Source organism: Dicentrarchus labrax, unplaced genomic scaffold (assembly GCF_905237075.1).
Source record: "Dicentrarchus labrax unplaced genomic scaffold, dlabrax2021, whole genome shotgun sequence".
Lineage (NCBI taxonomy): Eukaryota > Metazoa > Chordata > Actinopteri > Moronidae > Dicentrarchus > Dicentrarchus labrax.
In genome coordinates, this window is record NW_026136704.1 from 21,264,671 (window position 1) to 21,287,567 (window position 22,897).

General features: G+C 40.9%; 3 protein-coding genes across 6 annotated transcripts in view; 1 reads left to right on the forward strand and 2 right to left on the reverse strand.

Annotated features, from left to right (window-relative positions):
- The window catches only part of itpkcb (inositol-trisphosphate 3-kinase Cb), a 17,707-nt gene extending 7,122 nt beyond the window's left edge, over positions 1-10,585 (reverse strand). Inside the window, exons 1-2 of one of the 2 annotated variants that reach the window (XM_051399123.1) lie at positions 9,962-10,585; positions 6,785-8,003 (exon numbers count right to left, since the gene is read on the reverse strand). In XM_051399123.1, coding sequence (XP_051255083.1) covers positions 6,785-7,927 — 1,143 coding nt within the window. In that variant the 5' untranslated portion in view covers positions 7,928-8,003; positions 9,962-10,585. Of the gene's footprint in view, positions 1-6,784; positions 8,082-9,961 lie in introns of both variants that reach the window. The other variant, XM_051399122.1, reaches the window with a different exon arrangement.
- gfm1 (G elongation factor, mitochondrial 1) lies at positions 9,314-21,581 on the forward strand. The gene is made up of 19 exons (XM_051399119.1): positions 9,314-9,347; positions 10,768-10,949; positions 11,056-11,208; positions 11,297-11,429; positions 12,388-12,592; positions 13,001-13,117; positions 13,376-13,526; positions 14,028-14,182; positions 14,279-14,360; positions 14,445-14,582; positions 14,888-14,989; positions 15,104-15,160; positions 15,257-15,394; positions 15,747-15,829; positions 19,774-19,936; positions 20,068-20,212; positions 20,318-20,478; positions 20,589-20,642; positions 21,081-21,581. Exons 1-19 carry the CDS (start codon positions 9,329-9,331, stop codon positions 21,210-21,212), a joined length of 2,370 nt encoding a protein of 789 aa, XP_051255079.1. The 5' UTR covers positions 9,314-9,328; the 3' UTR covers positions 21,213-21,581.
- Positions 15,886-21,887, reverse strand: lxn (latexin). Of its 3 annotated transcripts, none has more exons than XM_051399136.1 (7): positions 21,741-21,887; positions 18,447-18,629; positions 18,302-18,364; positions 17,453-17,630; positions 17,107-17,243; positions 16,753-16,815; positions 15,886-16,251 (listed from the first exon to the last, which is right to left on the reverse strand). In XM_051399136.1, the coding sequence occupies exons 1-7, from the start codon at positions 21,885-21,887 to the stop codon at positions 16,135-16,137; spliced, it is 888 nt and encodes a 295-aa protein (XP_051255096.1). In that variant the 3' UTR covers positions 15,886-16,134. The 3 variants fall into 3 exon arrangements, with proteins under 3 accessions (XP_051255096.1, XP_051255097.1, XP_051255099.1); XM_051399137.1 differs by lacking the exon at positions 21,741-21,887 and adding an exon at positions 18,901-19,040; XM_051399139.1 differs by lacking the exon at positions 21,741-21,887 and adding an exon at positions 18,929-19,005.
- Between the last annotated feature and the right edge of the window lie 1,010 nt (positions 21,888-22,897).

The following is a 22,897-nucleotide window of genomic DNA, read 5'->3' on the forward strand; positions in this document are numbered from 1 at the left end:
TATGTTTGATATTAAGTAAGACCCGGTTATTACACTATGGATGCTCTGTGTGTAATAGAAACACCCCAAAACGGACGTTTCCTGCCTGTATGCCCACATTCTGTACTCTTATTATTGTACACTGAGATCCGTTTTAAAAAACCGTCATCACTGCAGTCCAAAAATAATCTCCTGAAATGACATCAGTTTGTGGACAAAACACAAAGCTTGTTTGTTTATACATTACACCACAATAACATCAGCTTCTTTTTATTTAGCTTATTATTAGCTCCATTTGTCCTCATCTGACAGAGGCCTCAGTGACAGATGCAAGTCCGGGGGCGGGTTTGAAGGCAGAGGAAGGTAAAGCAGACACCCACACCTCCAGCCTCTATTCTTTCACTTCTCCTATTCACATGTCATCAGGCTCTCTCTCTCTAATTGCCTCAAGCTGACAGCTTAATGTGGTTCCTCTGTGGGGGAGTCAGGTATATCGGACTAAAATTACAAGTCACAGACGGAGATACTACTGCTAATGCTCTGCTGGACACGGAAGTGTTTTTCAAAAATTATAAATACAGAAAATCACGACAGATTACACGTAAAAAACTGTTAGTGTGTTTCGGTCTCATCCTCTTGCTTCAACCCACACATCCGAGCTTTTTAAACACCAAGGTCACATTTCACCTCTCACAATCCAACCTTCACCATCTCCGCTTTCTCTTTTATATAACTCACGAATATATAGCACAGAGTTCATGTCATCATTCTTTGTTTTGTAAGCTTCCTCTTCATTTCCCCAAAGCTTTGATGCTAATGAATGCACTCTGTTGCTAAACACTTTCCTTTCTTCACTCCCATCCCTGTGATATTTGTTGGCCTCCTCTGTGGGATTTTTGGGGTTGGCATGCTGGGACTGTCTCTGGTGCCTGTTTTGAATTAACAGACCCACACATACCTCTGCCGGGGTCCCTCTGTGGTTGTTCACATGACAACAACAACAACGGTCACACTGGAGGAGGTCACACTGACCGCAACAATGTGTCTTTACAGTCACCCCCTTCCCCTCTTCATCTTTCTAACACACAGACATGCCCTTTTACACACGGGCCGAGAGCTAGGCTGGACATGCATCAGAGTAAATATATTTTTAGAAGTATAAATGTGCTTTGGTAGGAAATAATCGCGTTAATATTGCTTTTGAAACCAATAATTATCTTAGTTTTTTGCGCTAAATACTGTTTAGCTTTCAATAAAGGGCATTATTAATAGATTTAAAAAGAAAAAAACGATTTAGTAACTTGACAGCTAAACAAAAATACAGTGGAAACTAGTTTCTTTCTTCTGAGTTAGATTTCATTCCAGGTGACTCATAATACCTTAAAGTTACATAACCTGTAACCAAACAACTGACTATTAACTGTAAGAATGACACAAATACTGTTTAAAGTTTCTTCTGTTTAGTATTATAATCTTAAACATACATTCAAGATTTTAACGTCAACATAAGCTGAACTATACTGGAAGGACGGGGAGTTATGTTGTTGATTAGCTGGTTCCAGTGAATTTCCAGATGGGGATTCAACTGAAAGGTCAATTTAGAGGCTCCAGTTTGTGGCGCAGTACCTCTCGATATAAATATAATAGTTTTTGTTGGGTGTAGCTAATAAACTTTCAACTCAGAGTACAAAATTCAAGTCTGAGAAATTAACTGATTGCATAATATTACAGCCTGAAGTATGTTGATCCTGCTGGTTGACTTACTGGCTTCTTAACCCAGATAGAGAGATCATCACAGCCACACAGGACTAACTGCATACTGTGTGCCAAACAAACCGTCACATACTCATACACACAGCAGCAACGACAGACTGGGATACATTTGAATACCTAAACCTGTCACCTGCATTTGATATAATCTGCCCTCATATCATCTTTCTGAAGAAGCATGACGTTAGTGAATACATACATGCCACAGGGCCAATGGCAGGATGAATTTAAATCTATATAAGTTGCTCTTGATAAGATTTGCCACTTTCTATTTCTTACCTGGCAGACAGAGCAATAGTGGAGGAGGAGGAAGGCGCTGACACAAGCACACACGGCCCCCGAAACGAAGCGGGAACGCAGCCAGCACAAAATACTTCGCACCATCAGCACAGGGTCTCCTCGAGCAAGCACTACCAGGGATGTGTGCTTCCCTGGTGGCCTGAGATCCTTCACACTCATTTATAACCTTCTTTTTTTTTAAAAAAGAGTCCACTGTTAGCGCAGAGCTAATTCTCTGTCTTATTCCAGTTATTTAGCTCCATTCAGTCCGTAAACCCTTGCTGTAAACTGAGGCTTGTGTTGCCTGGTAAATAATCCTCCTCTGTTGTAAGCTCACATTGTTTCTCACACTGACCCCCTCTCTCCGTATATACAACCTGTTTTTTTTTGTTTTATCCCAATTCCCAATTTCTCCTGTTTCAACATCCTGTTACTCCTCCCTTCCTCTCTAAACACTTACTCAATATGTGATATCTTCTTTGCTGTCATCGAGCACATCCACATACCTGCAAACCTAAAGCTGTCATTTTTGTCTGCCTGTTTGAACCAGCCTCCTTTCCTTTTACCTCCTCTCTCCCTAAAGGTACAAACCTCCACACAATGAGTCGTCTTCTCTTTCTCTTCTGTCTAACCTTTGTACTTCTCCTCTCTCTTTCTCTCTCTTTCTCTCTCTCTCTCTCTCTCATCCCCTAATCCCCACAGGGCCTATCCTGAGCCCCATGCTGAGCCAATCTCCTGCCAGATTCATGACCGACTGGCAGCATGGGGGTAGGGACAACAGGCCTTCCCATACCCTCCCAGTACTCTCCTTTTATCTGCATGACAAATTCCTCAGTACTATGAACTTTCCAGAGGTGTGTGTGTGTGTGTGTGTGTGTGTGTGTGTGAGTGTGAGTGTGGAGACAAAGCAGAACCCGTCAGACAACTATCATCAGCTACAGGAGCGACTATGTATGCATACAATACAGTGTGTTTTCAGGTACTACTGTCAAAGCTCTTTTCTCAAAACTAGTTTATATAAAAACCACATCCCTTTCCCCTAACTCAAGTTTTTAGTGCTCAAGCAGCTCCGCTGTGTTGGACCACTCAACGTAGAGAAGATGGCACCGCTTTGAAATATCACCGAAAACCATCTTTAGTAAAAGAGACTTTAGATAAAATGATATTACGTAATAATACTGACTATAATTTGTCTCCTTTATCTAATGAATGTAATGTTCAGTTATATGTATATTTATTTCATTTATCAAGATAAAAGTACAAGTTATTTGCTGGTTAAATCCTCAAACTTTTCAAATGCTGGACTAGCTAGTAAAGGAGTATTTTCATATGTGGTATTGTTGCTCTCATACTTATGTAAATGATCTAAATACTTCCTGCACGTGGTGTTGATTTATATTGTGATATAGTAAATGATACAACAGAAAAGAAACATGAATCCAACAAAACAAACAAACAGGATGGACTGTATATATCTTTTGCTTTGCAGCATGGATTTTGTGTATAAGTGCTGTGGGAGTGATGAGTGGGACTTTATTGAATAATGGGTGCCGTGGAAAACAAATCTGCAATTGTGGCTCATGTGAATAAGCATGCATAAATAACCAGAATCATCACGTGTAGGCTATGAGTTCAAAGTTTCAGTGTCTGTCTGTGCTATGTTTTGCCGCCTTACTCTCATTTTCCTCTTGTTTTTCTGTTCCATTGAATGTCTCATGGTGTTTCGGGGCAAAATATTAAGCTTTTGTACGAGGCCGAATGTGGTGGTGGTGGGGGGGAGGGGCATTTGTCATACGGGAGTGGAGTTAATCTGGTAATAAATTATGCATTGTTGGCTGTACAGACATTGGTAGGAATTTACATCTAACATTCAAATGTCAGTGACAGAGTAGATACTGTGTGTGTAAAAAAGAGAACAAGACGAGAAGAAAAAAAAAAAACCCATATATGGCAAAGACGTCGCTTAGCAACCGGCTCTGCCTTCAGCCCAATTTTCCATGACACACACTGAACTCTGAATGCAAGATGGCATCGCTGCAAGCATGTGTGTGTGTGTGTGTGTGTGTGTGTGTGTGTGTGTGTGTGTGTGTGTGTGTGGATGCATGTTTGAGCAAGTATGTGCTCACGTCACCAGGAGTACAATATGTACCTGGTTTGACTGGGAGCTGACATCATGGCCGCAGCTTTCTTTAAAGCCAACGATGACAAACATGCACCCTCGTTCTATTAACAACAGGGCTTTTACTCGACTGCGAGAGGACAAAACAAGTCCCATTAAACTCACTCTTATCAAAAAACCACAGGGCAGCGTCATCCTGTTTGTTACAACAGCTCAAGTGCAACTCCTCAGGTTGCTCATTTCCTGGCTGTCAGTGTAATAGCCAGGAAATTACAGTGTCCACTGACCTGCTGATTCAAATCATCATTACTGTAACTGGTGGCCATGAATATGTTCGCTGTGTGGAGAAATGTGACGGAAAAAGACTGACCTTGGAGAGACATTAAGGCTACTGTTCTGGGAGTTGGATTATTCTTCATTCATTCATTCATTCATTGTATTTAAAAACTTAAACGTCGGAAATCCACATGCCCTCTGACGCAACCAAACTGGGAAAAAAAATAAATGCATCATTAATTGAATAGAGCTTTCCTAATAAAACCATATTAGTGTAGAGCTCAAACTACTAGCCGATTAATTGATAGATTAAAAAAAAATTTTCAGCAACCATTTTAAACTGAATCACTTTGTGTTTTAGACAACAAAAATATATTCCAGTGCACATCAGGATACAAGGATTGACGCGGTTTTATTACATTATAAACAACAGCGTTTCATCATACTGCTGATGAAGTAACATGCAAATATATTTCTGTTGTCTTGTTTACTTTGGTTTGCTCTGCAGCAGCTGGCACCCAGAAGAGAAACGCTGCTGTTCAATTTTTTTACTATTTTATAGTCAAAAACATAATTGGCAGATTAATCAATAATGGTCAAAATATGTAAGTTTCAACTGGTTGAGGACAGAAGATGGGTGTTTTATATAGACGACCTGACTGTATAAGAGTTATATTTAATTATTTTCATTTATGTTTGATCTACACTGATTGAGCTGACATATTTGAAGTTGAGCTTGTGTGTTTGTGTGTTTGTGTGTTTGCTGTGGTTATGATTAGATATTTTTGTTGATACATTTATGTTTTGCCAGCTTTCTCTTGTTATGATTTCACACGTTGTTTGTTTTCATCATTGTTTTTACTGTCTGAGCATCCGGCCATGAGGCAGCAGTCGAAAACATTTGTTGTTACAGTATTGCTGACACATTCAGTGTGAGGTTGATTAAACTGTCTCAATGAAAATAAAATAAAGTAGACATTTAGTTAAAGTGGAAGCTCGAAGTGGCCCAAACCGCCTCATTCTTCACTGTGTGTTACATCTTTCTTTGGAAAAACAAAATAAAATACCGAGGGTGGACTGTCTGCTGTGGAAAAATAACTGGGGCTGGATAATTTAAAAAAAGAATATGAGTACAACTTTCTGACAGGTTTCTAAGTTTTGGTCACGCTGACAGTTCATCGTCTTTTAACAGTAGGTGACGTGACCTGAGAATCACACGCTGCTGAGTATAAAAGTGGAGATACTGAAACACTGTCTCCAGTGGAGACATCCTGTTTTTAAGACTAGTCTCATTCCAGGCATTTCTAGTCAACAGCGCATCAAAGCCTCCTGACTCAGGGGGGGAAACATCGTGACTTCCTACTTGGAAACTTTAAACTGCATCTCATGTCTGGAGGAGAGGAAAAACGTGAGCCTCGGGGGCAGTAAACTAACTTTTAGATTGCTCAGACGTGGAGTTTATTTGTATGAATTCTGAAGTGGCAGCTATAACGGGATGACAAATAATTCAAACATGTAATCAGACAGGGTTTAAATGGGGTTTAAATGGCCCTCCGGTTGAGCTCATCAGAGCCATGTGATCATGAGCCAGGGGAGTAAACGGGACACAGGAGAGGGGGGTTGGAGATAAGAGCCAGTTTCCTCGTCTTTGATTTAAATTTGTTATCGTCATGTTTCATTATCAGGGTGGTGCGAGTCCAACCGTTCAAGGCTTTCAACCACACATTTGACGGATGATTTTTTTGTAATATAAAACAAACAAAGATGCCCCACCGGAGACAAACACTTAGAGAAAACCTCCTGACTGACGGGGGTCTTATTCATGTAATTTGCACAACAGCACCTTGAGCATCATCATATCCTGGTAATTAACTACCATAAAACATCAGTGTGACACAGTCTGCACGGCTTTGAATAGCCTCTATATGAACAGATAGTCTGACTGATGTGACTGTCTTTGTGCACAACAGCTGACTAACAGCAGATATGTAAATACATGTGTGTCTGATAACTAAAAGTGTCTGTGGTTAAAGCTGTGACAGGGTTGTTGACCTGCATGCGTGTAGTGCGTCTAACAGTGTGTGAGCAGGGATTTGTGTTTACATTCCCTCTGTTCCAGTGTTTAACTCAAACCACCTCTTCTGTAGCTGGGTAGTAATTTTGCATCTGGTTCAGTTCAGAGGAATGTGCCTTCTCCACAAACTGTATGTCTGCCATGATGGCAAATTGCACAATATTTGCATTTGTCATTTTCTGGTAGCCAAAGTAGTGAGACCTGTTTATGATTTCTGTGTTCTGAGTGCAACTCATAAATATGAATAAAACACACTTCATGTGATTGTCCAATGTTGTTGAACTCACCCCTGTACCATCGTCCGGGCTACACAAGGACCGGGCCGGAGACAGACTGGACTCGATGTCGCTCCCAGTGAAGTCGTCCTCGGACTCCTCGAAGGACGAGGCGGAGGACAGGCCGATGGAGGAGGAGTTGGACAGCTTCCTCGGGGAGCGCATTAGAGCAGGGGACCCTCCGCAGCCGCTGTCCGAGCAGGGGGACTCATCATCTGGGTGAGGGTCCAGACACGAGCCGGTGTTGAGCTCCGTCCGGGCGGCCGGTGTCCCCACAGAGCGGGTCGGACTGGGGTCTCTTGTTATGATGAGTTTCGGTATGGTTCCTGGGTAACTTTGGCCTCCTGGGGTACCCTGAGGGGCCTGGGGCTGCTCTGGTTCAACCGGACAGCTGATGTTTGGGTCCCCGGTCGCTGTAGGCGGACATGAAACAGCACTACAGTCAGTTTTAGTCATTTCGGGCTCAGTGTGGTCCACCACGGACAGTCCAATATCCAAAGGTGGATCCAAGCCGGACAAAGTCCGCTTGTTGTCGGGGTCAGAGGTGAGCAGCGGGACTGCAGTCAGACCACCCCCAGTTAATTGCCCGACCCCAGACACAACACGGTTGTTTCCCCCCAGTGGCTGATCTTCCATGGCCCTCGCCGGGGGGTCCGAGGCATTGTCCTCTCGCCCGGGTTTCGGCTCCTCGCCTCCCGCACTGCTGACTTCACCGGCCCGCGTTTCCAAACCTGACGCATCGGACGGACCGGCCGCTGCCTCTCGGTTCACACCGTGTTTGACAGCCTGGTTACTATCATCTAGGCCGGGCGGTGTCTGGAAACAACCCGGGGATGCTCGCTGTTCTCCGACCGCCGACGCTGCCTCGTCCCTCGGCAACTTTCCTACTCTGTGATCGCGGCGCGTCGCTGGATCTCCGGCTTCGTTTCCGCAACTTAAATCCGCCTCAGTCTGGCTCGAGTCTCGCTTTCTCCTTCCCAAACACGACAGCACTTTGTTTTTCATCGGATTCCTGTTTATCTGCTCACTCCGTCCTCTCTCCCCGCTCCTAAACCTGCGGATACGGAGTCGCCGGGCTGCCTCGCCTGCCTTCCACTTCTCTCTGCCTGGCGTGGTGGTGGCGGTGTGCGATAGATCCGAACGAGTTTGGCCCATCCCGCATGCCGTAGTAGTAACGAGTGACCCAGACACACCCTCAGTTAGCTGGTTGAAACCACTTAGACGGTGACTCCTACAATTTACAGTAATCCATTAGTCACACCATCCATTCATTAAGCCTGGGAAATAACACATTGCTCCATGCTGAGATCTGTGAGAACAATCAGATGATTAATAATTTAGTAAACACATCACCTGCATGAACAATATCTAATGTTACAATACACTTCCTAGTGCATTAATCACAGACACACATATGTGTGTGTGATTAATAACCCAAGCAAACACTGGCTGCTATTAATCACAGTATCTATTAATAAGTGATTTATCAGCTCTGAAACTCTTTTATTTCCTGGAGCAGGCTACACTGCAAATAAAACTGACGAAAAGTCAAATAAAAAGCACTGAGAGTATTTTCACTGGAAAATGTGACCTGTGGGAGTAATTTAAATATTATGGTAAAAAAACAGTTTGAGTGCAAAGACATTAAAGGTATTCAAATTCAGAGAGTTTCATACTGAGTTTCACCAGAGTTAATCTGTGTAACACTGCCCTCCTGTGACTGGACAGTGGACACTATGTGCATTTGTTCAAGCAGTCTGCACTATACTACTTTTATTTAGACTCCAATGGCTATGTGTGAAGTGTTTTTACTACAGTGAGTCGACATAACAAAGCAGTATCCATAAAACAAATCAATAATGTGTCCAAGATGAACTATAGAAGACATGTTGTCTCACATCTATACGATATTTTACACGTGTAAGGTTGCAACTAAGAATTATTTTCATTATCAATTAACCTTTTACTTGCACCTTAGATTAAGTGATTAGTTATAAGGTCAGGAAGATGATAGTGAGTAATGACACTTTCTTATTGTTTTTGTCTGACCTTTGTACAAAGATACAAGGCAAATCCTCACAATTAGGAGCTGAAACAAGCTATTTTTTTTTTAACTTACTTTAACACTTACTTAAACAGACAAATAGATGAATCAACTAATAATTTCAGCACTAAATAAGTGCCCATGTAAAAACACAGCTTAAACAAACATTATGGGCTTTAACTTTGGTCCTGATTGATAGTAAAATATAATAAATAAGAAATTGGAAAACTCTAAAGGTGAATTATTTGATATCCAGCTAAATACAGGCAGCTAATCCCAATTTTACATTCAAAAAGTTGCCGTAACCTAAACTGTGAAATGACAACTTTTTCCCCCTCCCTTTACAAAACGCATTTTCAGCATTTTACAGGACATATACGAGCAAAGCATCCTGGAAACAGCCTGACATTAGACACAGTGAGCTGCTCGGTGTCAGTCGCTGTCACTTAACTGTGACAGCGACTGCCGACTCCAGAAAGGAACAGAAAGGAAACAAGACAGGAAGGATAACAATGGAAAGAACAGCTCACGGTGAACCACACACACACATACATTAGGTACATTCTTGTGTAATGAACATTAAATAATCATACATAATGACTCACACACTGGTGGAAGGGGGGGAGGATGACTGACAGTCTTGTGCCATACTGACATTAAATTGATTGTTTTACACACCCATGTACCCATGCACATAGTCAAACAGTGACACACTCTCTATGGGAAGACACTCACTCCTTGGCAAACATATAAAACACTAAAAATGATTGATGATTAATCTATTATGTGGATGATCATTTGGCACACAGTGGAAAACATTATATGCAATATCCTTTGTTTTAAAATAACAGCCACTCTGCATCATAAAAGGCAGGTTCACTAAGTTTAAGAATAGGCCTCCTTCACATTTTGAAAACAGATAATTAGCCTACTTTGTTTTACACAAATGTTAAGCCTTAAATTTAGTGAAAGCTCACATACAGAACTTCCTAAAGCTGACTTTAAACAGGCAAATAATAATAAAAGAAAACATACTAAGTTTCTGTATTACTGTAATATAATGTGATATCTTATTCACTGTGCCTTTTGGAGCTAAAAATCACATTGCAAGAAGTAAAAAATAAAATACAGTAGCCAAAACTCACCAGAGAGATCCTGAGTTGCTCCTCCGGTGTGTGTGTGAAGCAGCTGTTTAAAAGGCTGTCAGTAATGAGGAGGGTTATAACTTACTGTGAGAGGAGGAGGAAGAGGAAGAGGAGGAGGAGGAGGAGGAGGGGGGGGATGTGGCTGCGGCTTATCTGTTTGGCTAGCAGCGTGTGCAAGTGTTGCTGTGTGAAGCTCGTATCAGCATGTGGTTGAAGGGTTGAAGTGAAACGAGTTTCCTTAGAGTGAAAAGAGGAAACTCTCAAAAAAAACTAAACAGGAGCAGCTCCACGGCCGGCTGACGTCACTGCAGCGTAACGGCGAACCGTTAGCTCACGTTGAAAGTAGCTAAACCTGGTTTATTAAAGGAGTGGCGTTAAAACCGAGGCTCTCTCTTTAAATATAGTATTTGATTAGTGGCATAAAATGTTTGATTAAAACTCTTTTACATGTTATAATATAATAAAGACAGCGAGCCACGCGAGAGTCGTGCGGGTTTTAAACGTGCTGCCTTCACATGCTCCCCGGAATTTTGAGCTATAGCCGCTCAAGCGCCTTAATTGTCCTTCGTTTTGTAATTTGGTTGCTACCGTCCTGTGTTTTCTGACGGCACTTGAACGCACCATCAACGGTTTTTTTTTCAGTTCGCGTTTTAATGTGTTTGACCTTTTTATTTTTAAATTAATAAACAATCATTCGTATCACTCACAGGAACACGTTTTATTCCCGCTTTTTTCGAAGAACAATGCATTTAATTTTCTTAAACGCAAAATGTAACAGTACTTTGGTCCCATCTGGCTTTCCGTAGGTGCGGAAGTAGCGTTTCACTTGCGCCAGGGCCCCGGCGTGACATTCACCGGGTTGTGTAAACGGAGGAGTGCGACCACCTTTGTGTCCTACCGAGCAGTGATCAACATGAGAGTACTGACAGCGGGTCTGTGTTTGACAAAGACGCATCTTTTGTCCCCAGGAAGCGTCACCCTTAAAAAGGTAACACTATCAGATACATTAACATCAAACCTCAGCTAACTGTTTCACCATCGGTAAACACACAGAGAGGTTCAATGTCGATCTTGCTCTTGGTTTATCTCCACAGGTGCTCATCAACAGCTGTCGGACATGCTCCTCCGGTATCTTCTCCAACGAGAGGATCCGCAACATCGGGATCTCGGCTCACATCGACTCGGGGAAGACCACCCTGACCGAGCGTGTCCTCTACTACACCGGCAGGATAGCGGAGATTCACGAGGTAAAGCTCTGTCTGTCTGTCTGTGTGTTAATCAAGTTAGGTTTTATACAGGTGTGCCACATCCACGAGCTGCTCTCCTCCTCTGCAGGTGAAGGGGAAGGACGGTGTTGGAGCCACGATGGACTCTATGGAGCTGGAGAGACAGAGAGGCATCACCATCCAGTCAGCTGCCACATACACTGTGTGGAAGAACCACAACATCAACATTATTGACACACCAGGTACTTAAAGTAAACATATACCCTCATGTTTAGTCCCTAGAGTTGGTTAAACTCCAAAAGCATTTGATACTACATTTCCCATGATGCAGCGTGTTATTGTCTCTTTTATCAGAGCCTACCTACCTGGTGAATAAGTATAAGTATAATACTGTCAGTGGTGAATACCCACCTCCTTCAAGCCACATCCTCTCAGTTTATAACGCAGACTCTCTAGGACTTGTTTGTTTGTCTTCTCATAACCTCGATGACGATCTAAATAAGATTAATTTATCAGACTTTAAAAATCTCCCTCCAGAGCCATAAAAGACGTCACAAACTGTCGTAACTTTGATGAGTAAACTGATCCTGTCTAAATTATCGGAGTGCCCCTTTAAGGCTTGTACCATCTTCATTATAATGTTCTTCAGTGATACACACACACACACACACACACACACACACACACACACACACACACACACACTCTCACTCACTGGTGTATCTGCCACAGAAACTTGATAATAGACTTTCATGTTAGAGTCTGATGTAAGAAAGTGGTGTGGTGTTCATCAACAGACCTACTCTTGGTTATTTGTCTAGGAAATTTGCCGTTGTGGTCTAAGCTTTGCAGAAGTAATTATTCTCAGTTTAAGAGAAAAAAAAAAGTTCAATCATAAAGAGGAAGCTACAGAATGTAGTGCAAAAACTAAAATAAATGCACATTTAATTTCAGTGTCCAAGTTTTAAGGGGAAGCCATGTAATGATTGTGCATCCTGGTGTTGCTGTCTATGTAATCTGACCCGGTTTCACCCCATCTTACTCTTTAGTGTCTAATAATGCCCACAAAAACACTTTAGTGCTACAGAAAGTGAAAGAACAGGAGGTTGAAATGATGAATTTTGTCCTCCAAGCTCCCAAAGTATCACTTTATTTTATTATCATTATTTAATGTTTAAACTGTCCCTGTTGTTCCTCCAGGTCACGTGGACTTTACCATCGAGGTGGAACGAGCGCTGCGTGTGCTGGACAGTGCCGTGCTGGTTCTGTGTGCAGTGGGAGGAGTCCAGTGTCAGACCATGACTGTGAACAGGCAGATGAAACGCTACAACGTCCCCTTCCTCACCTTTATCAACAAGCTGGACCGTATGGGCGCCAACCCCAACCGAGCCCTGCAGCAGATGAGGTGGGTGGTGATATTTTACACTCAGTAGTGATAATGTGACAGTATATGTTGTTATAATACAGTTTATAACCTTAATCCCTGATCAGATTGTAATAAATGGAGAATAAAATCTATATATTTCCAGGCTCTATTTGCATGATAGTCTGTTTAACTGTATATTCTTTAAGCTTTTAGTTTGCCGTTTCTGAACTATTGCTAATTAGTTTTTAAAATAAACCAAACAATACACGTTCACACTCCTGCAGCTGTGTTATCTAATGGTAAAAACAGTCATATTTCTCCTGTAGGCCGCGTTCACAGGCTGGTTTACAGGAAATCAAATCAATCAATCACAAACAATGTTGTAATCAGCTGTGTCCTTCATGTATTTTTGTTCACACATAAGACTTTTGGCTTTGTCTTCTTCAGAACCAAACTGAACCACAACGCAGCCTTTGTGAGCATCCCCATCGGCCTGGAGGGGAACATGCGCGGCATCATAGACCTTGTGGAGGGGCGGAGCATGTATTTCGAAGGACCTTTTGGGTGAGGGATTCCCCCCCCCCCCAGTAGTTGACCGTGAATAGATCAGTTTCTGTAGAAGTGTAGTTATTTTATCTGCACAGTGATTTGTTTATTTTGCCGATTCTTTAGCAGCAAGAATAGTTTGTTTTTACCATAAATAAAGAATAAAGACAGCTGGGCTACAGTATCAGTGTTAATTCATATCCCTGTTTCACAACTTCTGAGATTCTGTTACTGAACAAGACGAAGCCGATTCAAACAGTTTCTTCCTCTCTGCAGTCAAACTATCCGGTATGATGAGATCCCGGCAGATTTCCGCGCTGAGGCTGAAGACCGGAGGCAGGAACTGGTGGAGTGTGTAGCCAACGCTGATGAAATGCTGGGAGAGATGTTCTTGGAGGAAAAGATTCCAACCAATGAAGATCTGAAGGTTTGTGTCTTCAAAGAGAAAGAGAGTGTGTGTGTGTGTGTGTGTGTGTGTGTGTGTGTGTGTGTGTGAAATCTGAGGGATTTCAGGATATTATAACAAGGTCCCTTTCAATGTTTCCAAAAAGCTCGCCACTTCCCTTCAATAACTCTGACTAATTGTTGATTCATTCATTAGTTTTAAAATAACTTTCTTGACATCACAAGTTAAGAAGTGTAACAATTCTGCAACCATATTTGTGTCTCAAGGTTATTAAAGTTCACTAAAGCAAAACTAAAAACTAAAACTATGTTGAAATATAAATAAATAATACATAAATTGTGTACTTACAGTGTGATTGTGTTGTAATATAATATAAATCTTGCCCCTGCCAAATACTATAATAAAAAACACTAAAAGTATAGCTGAAACTAAACTGAAACTAAACATTTTTAAACAATACAAGACCTTGAAAACAAAAATTTGTCTCTAAACTCAGTCTCTTGTCACTTCACTGTCTTCCAGGCTGCAATCCGCAGGGCCACAGTGCAACGTCTCTTCAGTCCCGTGTTGGTGGGCACAGCACTGAAGAATAAGGGTGTCCAGCCTCTACTGGACGCTGTCCTGGATTACCTGCCGAACCCCACTGAAGTCAAAAACTATGCTCTACTCAATAACGAGTGAGTATAGATGAAATTCCAGCAAATCTTTTCTGACAGAATCTTTTTCTTGAGAAATGCTGTGCGCTAATGTTAGCCGGTTTGTCACTGTGTTAGAGACGGCAATGAAATCAAACTTCAAATGGATCCTACAAGAGACTCTACACACCCCTATGTCGGCTTGGCCTTCAAACTGGAGGTAAGATATTATTCTTTATCTTTTATTTCTGTGGTCTCAGTCTGTCATCCTTTGATGTTTCATGTTGTGTTTTCTCATTGACAGGCAGGGAGATTTGGCCAGCTTACGTATGTGCGTGTCTACCAGGGCTGTTTGAAGAAGGGAGAATACATCTACAACACACGCACAAGCAAGAAAGTCAGAGTTCAGAGGCTGGTGCGTCTCCACGCTGACCAGCTGGAGGTGAGAACACGTCAGAAGGTTGTCAGAGGTCACAGTTTTCCATCTGTGGTTTGCTGTTTAAAACAGCAGAGGAACATGACTGACCAAAATGATTATGTTCCTCTTTTGGCATCAGTCAAGTGTGTAGATAACAACCACATCCCCTGTGACACCAGAGTAACATGTTTCCATCCTTCTTGCATCAAAAGAACGCATGAAACTGTTTGATATTTATTAAAAATAAGACATTTGGATCAACTCAGTTCTTAAAAATTAACACTTTGTCCTCTTATTCCCATCATTCCTTTTTATCCACCCTGTTCCAGGATGTGGACGAGGTCTATGCAGGAGATATTTGTGCTCTTTTTGGCATTGACTGTGCTAGCGGAGACACTTTTACCTCCAAGACCAACGCTAACCTCTCCATGGTGAGTAACTTCAGTGTTTTCACCTGTGAAAGTGCAAGAAAAAATTCTTCTTCTTTTCCTTCTTTATTCTTTCCAAGAATCTTGTGTTCATTTGTTATCATGTTTGTCCCACAGGAGTCTATTCACGTCCCAGAGCCCGTCATTTCAATGTCAATGAAGCCAGCCAACAAGGTAAAAAAAAGACTTTAATCTACACATACATATTGTAAAAATCTAAACTGCATCTGTTAACTCTTCTCTCCTGACATTATCTTTGCTTCTCACTAGAATGACCTGGACAAGTTCTCCAAAGGCATTAACCGTTTCACCAGGGAAGATCCGACGTTTCGAGTGCATTTTGACACAGAGAGCAAAGAAACCATCATCTCCGGCATGGGCGAGCTACATCTTGAAATCTACTCCCAGGTACCCAGTCAGTGGATGTCCTGCATGTTTAATACAAGACGTCTCTTAATGATGGTGCTTTATGTCACGTTAGTTTCGATTTGTGCCAAAAAACCTGCAAATATGACTTTGTCGTTAGTGTCTGTCTCTGTGTTGTAGAAAATAATGTTGTTGTGGTAGATTGTAACTTGATAAGTATGAGAAGTCGCTGCACCACAAACCAAATGAGCATCAGTGTTTTTGGGAAACTGAGTCAAGACATCTGAACCTTTTTAACAACTACATTAAATGGATATATCCGTCTCATGTTGTCATTAAACCTGAAATATCTGACCTGTCTTTTGCCCTTTCTTGTTTTGGTTTGCTGTTTCAGAGGATGGAGAGAGAATACAACTGTCCCTGTGTGATGGGAAAACCCAAAGTCGCTTTCAGAGAGACGATCAGCAGTCCCGTATCGTAAGTGCTGATCTCCCGACTCACACACACTCTCACACACACAAAAAGAGGAAATAGTCTGTATAAACAGTTTATTTTGACTAAAATACAATAGCAACAAAAAGTACTACAAAAGTAGCACAATGTAAGGACATCATCATTATATATGATGCATTCCATCATTGATAGTATAAATCGGTAGTTCAAAGGTCAACAACACATCCTAGCTTAGTACTTGCAGTACTTGCTCCAGTAGCTGAATACAAGATGTGAGCATCAAGATGTGGTTTTGGTTGTTATAGCAGTGCGATGATGATGTCAACAGTTTAGTTTGTGTTTGGAGGTTTTTCGCAGTGGTGGCAGTGTGGAAGCTGTTCCATCTGCAGCACTTTAACTCCCTCTGGAGGAGACCAGGTGAACAGCAGTTTCCAGTGAATGATTTCCTGCAAAAATAACAGATTCAAAATATCAGATTGTTGAATTAATACGATTGTAGGTTGTAAAAACGCACATCACACAGTAGATATTTAGCATGAAAGCAAGTGTTCTTTTCAACTGACTGGTACCAGTTTACTGTAGGAATCCACTAGTGCTGAATCTATTATTACATTAAATGATTATCTGCTTCATTACTCAAATAGGCAATTAGTTATTTATCATGTAAATGTAGCAAATGTTTACTGTTTACATATAAATGGTGTAAATTAGATTTCTCTTCTGATTCAAATCATTGAAAAAGGATTAAATATGTTATATATTAGTTTGAACAAGAAATGTTAAGACAAAGTTCTAGAGCCACCAGTCATTTCATAAATATATTTAAATGTTTGTTAGAGTGATAATGAAAGTAACTGTTGGTATCATCATTTTCAAGTATATTTAAAAAGTTTACAGTAATAATATTAATATTAATAATAATATTTATAATAATAATAATAAGTTACCTGGGACACCATCTCATGCAGCAGTATGTGATAGTCAAACTTCAGCTGGTCGTTCTCAGTTGGCTGCAGCAGATAAATAAAGCGAAATGTTAGAAACAAATTTTACAGGGTTCATCCGGAATATTTGGTCTGCCTTTTATCCAAAACCTGTATGACTGAAAACCTACGACTGTATTAAATAGACTCTAATGTGCTGAAACTCTTCTTTAGTTACACAGTCTGCACCTGAATGTGGACCGTACACTGTAGACTGTGCTGTACATTAATCGTGAATTACGCCCTTTTAAAGTGAGAAAAATTTGCCAATTTACTTATCATTCAAGGATTAATGGATAAACAGATAAAACAACCTACCAGCTGTGTGACGTTGGCCACCTGAGCCATGTTGTACAGTGTGTTTTCAGTGGATTCATTCAGCATGACGAAGCTGGAGGCCACAAAGCCCAGGTGCCAGAGAGGCTTCATGTCGGGCTCAATGTGACCGTAGCTGTCTGTTGGTCAGAATGTCAGCGTGTTTACGTGTGCGCGGGGTTTGATTATACATAGATCTTGTTATGTCAACATACTGTCATTTGTAGAAGAACACTGAGTTTATTCAAAAAACCACAAACTGTAACAGTTGAAATTTCAGACTGCCAATGTTGTGCAATATCTGACTTTATGTCGATTAGCAGAGTTTGTTTTTTTAAATCAGACATACCAGGTAGATTTTGTGCCGTTACCAGGCTTTGGTTCATCTTGTACTCTTGGTATAATGCCTCTTCTTGAGCTTCAGTGTCGTTTTTAAGGAGCTCCTCCCACGACGACGCCTGGACCTGGGCTGAGCCCTGCCGTTCTCCCCTCGGAAACAAAACCTCTGCAGAGCATTTCTCTGTAGTCTGGATGCATATTTGAAAAAAGGGGGGGGAAACAGTTGATTTAAAAAGAAGCAAACAGGAGAAAGGCAGGGCTGATAGAAAAGAAGCCGAGTTTGCAGAGCAAAGGCGTTGTCCAGATGTTACCGTGGCAGCCAGTGAGTCAGCGTTGCACCACACTGCTTCCTTTTATCTACTGTTTAGTCAAACCTCATCCAACCTGCTTTCCTTAAACCAGAGATTATTCAGCTTAAAACTTATGCTTAAAATATCTTTCCAAAATCACAATGAATGCCATTAACTTGTGAAATGTTAAGGATAAACGCAGCTATTACATTTTGATTATCCCTATTTGAGAAGTCAATTTAGATGCAATAAGTCTTTACAGATGAGCACTTGAGTAAATCTTGCAGTGCAGGGTGATAAAAGGTTTTGAGTAATCTGATTCATAGACAAAATGTGTCATTAGATATGTAGTTTGTCTTTTTTTAAATGGTGCTTTTAACATCTGGGAAGGGACAGCTGACTCATTTACAGTTTGTTCTGTTGATTATTACTGTATAACCAAAAATAACTAATCAGAAATTAAACAAAATCAAAGACATTTGTGAAAACTTTTAAGTTAATGAAGCCACTCTAGACTTGGCTGTATCTGACCCACATCCCGTGTCTCAGTGTGATAAATAATATCTTACATTGCCGATAATCTCCTGCACTGTGACCTCCAGCTGATACTTTCTCCCAGAGTCTGCCACATCCTTGAAAGGGAAAACATAACCATAGTTGAGTATAGTTAGCACTTATATACTTCACTGTAAACTACATTAAAGCTCAGCTGACCTCTGCGTTCCCGCTGTTGACCCTCTGCAGTCCGAACAGCCTGTATGGAGAGCCATACCGGGTGTTGAGGTAGTGTTGGACCACTTTGGCTGCCCTCTGAGCAGGGTAGTGATTTGGGTTCAGCTCTCCGGTCGCCATCACATCCTCTTCGGCCTCCTCTCCCACTAATACTGGCACGTTTTGCTGTTATTCCACAGACAGTACAGACAGCGAGAGTTGGGAAGGAATGAAAAGAAAGGAACACAATTAGAACAGAAGCCGCTGTAATGAACTGGGATGGGCTTGTAACCCCTGAAGGACTTTGATCCTCAGGTGTCAGCAGGGTTGGTTTGCCACTAGATAAGAAAAGACTTCCATCCATTGAGGAAGTGGCAAAGGAAAGCGAATATGTAGAACCCAAAGAAAAAGTACAAGGTAATGAAATAATAAATTAAATAAGGGAGTCTTATCTTGCCTGTAACTGGAATGCTGAAACGTCCCACCTGTTAACTGGTGGGAAGTTTTATCTGTCCGATGTTCAGTCTCAGCTGCTCCTCATGCAAATAGAAAGATTACTTCCCACTTCCTCTGACACCAGACCTCTTTGAGGACTGCCCCTTTTTTTTTTTTTTAAAGAGACAGAGTTCTTTTCTGTTGTTTCCCCTCCTCCCTAGTGATTCTGCTCTACTGAACAGCCAATGCAAGCAAATAGACCCTTAAATATTGGTTAGCACCTACAAAATCAGTCAGATTTGATGCTGCAGTGTTTCAAATGCAATTCAATTACACAAGAAATGTCAAATTTAGATTAAAATTTAACGTATTTTGGTGGAAAACATCAACATGTTTCTTTAAAAAGCTACCACTGATGATATCTGATATTGTTCACACATACTGGTAAATCTTAGTAACTGCAGTATAATTACAAAATGTGCTATGTTTTCAATTTTGAAGTGACGCACTCCTAGAGAGAATTATAGAGAATAATAATAGTACACAAATAGTCAAACTGACAAATAACTGATTAGAAGTAAGTAGTATTTTGTATTTATTTTGTTTAGTATTTGTGTATATCATAGGTGTTTGTTTTGACTCGTGTATTTATTTGGCCAAAATTGTAACAATAAAAAGAAGAAATTAAAATTTTTAAAAAGTTGTTTTTTTGCAGTTATAGTGCCACCTGTATTAGTGTTCTCTGAGGGGTGTCTATTTTTGTTACAGATGGATTATTTTGGTCTGTTTGGCTGAGAGCAAAAATTATTCCACAATTTAATTTGTTCCACAGTGTTGCTTCCATTCCCAATAGAGTTGCTTCAAAATGTGGATATTTTTGTCCCATTTTCTGCAGGTTTGACTTCACTCATAAGAAGCAGACTGGTGGCTCTGGGCAGTACGGTAAAGTTGTAGGATACCTTGAGCCTCTTGACCCAGAGAATAACACCAAGGTGGAGTTTGAAGACAAGACTGTTGGAACCAACATCCCAAAGCAGTTTGTACCAGCTGTTGAAAAGGTTCATGTTTCTAACTAATGTACTACAGCTACATAGATGTACAACTATATTAATACAATTGACTTGAACACTACGTGAAAGTCAGGTACTCGATTGTCTTTCATCGCTTTTTTCTTCCCATCATGCTGCAGGGCTTCAGGGAGGCCTGTGAGAAGGGACCCCTGACCGGACACAAGATCTCAGGAGTCAGATTCGTCCTGGAAGACGGTGCGCATCACTTGGTGGACTCCAATGAGTTCTCCTTCATCCGTGCAGGAGAAGGTGCTCTAAAACAAGGTGAGGGTCACGTTAGATCTGACCTCCTGTTTCAGTTTGTTTCATTCTGTTTTGGCTTTACTCCTGAGCTGTACGTTAATGCTGGTTTCTCTGTGCTCTCCTCAGCTATGGAAAAGGCCAGCACGGCCATCCTGGAGCCAATCATGTCTGTGGAGATTGTAGCGCCTCTGGAGTTCCAGGGAGTAGTCATCGCTGGTGTAAACCGCCGGCATGGTGTTATCACAGGACAGGACGGAACTGAGGGATACTTCACTCTGCACGCTGATGTGAGTACAGCTTGTACACGTACAGCAAGTATCTACAGCCTTTCAGCCCACAGTATTTGTTCTTCATAATCATTTGTATTTGACTAATTTCAGCCTGTTTCTCCCAACAGATTTCACTTAATGACATGTTCGGCTACTCCACAGAACTACGCTCCAATACTGAAGTACGTCCAACCTAAAACACGATATAGCTCTATATGAATACTATTCTTTGTGTGTGTGTGTGTGTGTATATATATATATATATATATATATATATATATATATATCAGTCGTGCAGTTTCATTATTATAAAACTGGTTATCAAGCTTTCCAAATTAGTGGTAATCAAATATAAAAAGACAAAATGCTATGTAAATTCCTACACTAGTAATACACTAACCGTCTTTAAAAATCATGTTTAGTTTCTTCCTTCAAGACCTAATTCTTACTGATGGATAAATATTGTCATTTCATATTTGCTAAGCACTTTGCTTTACTGCCTTGGATGTTGTTGGTTGGGCAAGAAATTTCACCATTACAGAGGAGTCTTAAGTCTTCCATGACGCATCATAATTTCAAAATAATAATAATAATAATTACTTCTATCATTGTTTATTCAGGGAAAAGGAGAGTACACCATGGACTACAGCAAATACCAGCCCTGCCTGCCGGCCACACAAGAGGAGCTCATCAATAAATACTTAGAGGCTACAGGACAGCTGCCTGCAAAAAAGAAACAGTGGAAGAGCTGAAAGCTGTCAAATCTACCCAACTGTACACTATTGAACTTTGACATGACCACCATCCCTCATCTATTATGACTCGACAATAAGGCTTTGATTGTTGGAGCCGTAAAAAAACGTTACATTACTTTTAGTTTTGTAGTAAAAGCATTTTTCTTCCTGATGTTCGACCCCTGCAGAAAAACCTATTTATTACCTTGATTTTAGCCCCATTTGACCTCTCGGCTCTGCAGTCAGCATTTTGCAAGATGGTGGTTTATAAGGAAAGCTTAGTGTTTCGACTTGAGCTTATAATTGTACTATGTACAGAACTGTCTTCATGTAATGTTGATTGCTACAAAGATTTACATATATCCGTCTTTAAAACAAATATAATTATTTTTCTGTGCAGATCATTTATGACTCAACAAACACTCGATTTGGGGAGACCCACATTTTTCTTGCCATAAATATTTCTCCTGAGGAATGCAGCTGATTAGCTACAAAACAAATGAAAACCAGCAGAAAGATTAGACACCAAAGCCATTACTTTCTCACCTGTCCAAATATCTCTGTTTCCTCCACTGTTTCTGGTACACTGTTGGGGTGAGCTGACATGTCAGCTTCAGGTTTGATCATCACATTGGGGCTCCCAGTTACCCCAGTTAACACAGCCAGAACAACGATAATCCTCACACTCATCATAGTATGTTGTAAAACACAGATGCCAGAGAAAAGGAAAAGACTACTTGTGTGAAAGAGTGCAGGCAGGGAACTGACCCTCCTGTCAGTGTGGGGTTATGTAACCGAGGAGGGAGGGAGGGGGAGCAGAGGGAAGAGACTGTCCAGATCCTGCTGTCTTCCTGTTTATTTTTCGTCCTCTTAACTCAACAAACCGCTCCACTTTATCTGGTTCTGCTCTTCGTACACTCTCATGCAGCTCACTTGAGCTGTCAGCCCCTAAATGTTTCAGCACCCTCACAAGAAGAACTGATTAGTTTAGGCGCAATTATCCCATTTGAGCTGCTGCTCATGAAGCAGTTGTGATTTAATGTGTGAGCTTGATGGGATGCAGCCTCGCCTGCTAGATTAAAAGTAGAGGAGCAGGAGAAAATAAACCATGTCGTTGCAATTTGGGAGTTAAAATCCGAAATATACAGAGTTGAAGATTATAAAGGAGAGTTAAACATCAAGAAGACAGCTAGGAACGTAGGCTCGTCACAGTCAGACATTTTCACAGGGAACTCTCCACTTTCTCAGTATCTTCTTTCTAAAATAACTTGTCCTTGAGGTCACAGCCCACAGGCTGAGATAATGATAAGCCAATGGGATTTATTCTGCTCTGCTATATCTCATTATGTGTTTGGTTGCTGAAAATCTCGAGTCAGATATTCTGAATGATGCATTTTGTTTAATAAAAGAGAATCAAGAGTGGAAAGATATCATTTTCTTTGAGATTGAAAGCCTATTCTTGACCTTGGGAACAGTAGTTGACAAAACAATTGGTCAACAATCATTCTTGTCACTCTTGATCACTGATATCCAGATAACTGATTGAACGGGAGCATATTCTTAAAATAGATGATTATAAAATAAATGTCTTATATTTAAATAATGTGTAGCATATTCCTCCATGTTCATAAAGCAGCATCTGACATAAACCCTTGATATCACCTCCATATGACTCATACAGATTGTTGTTTTCAAAATATTAG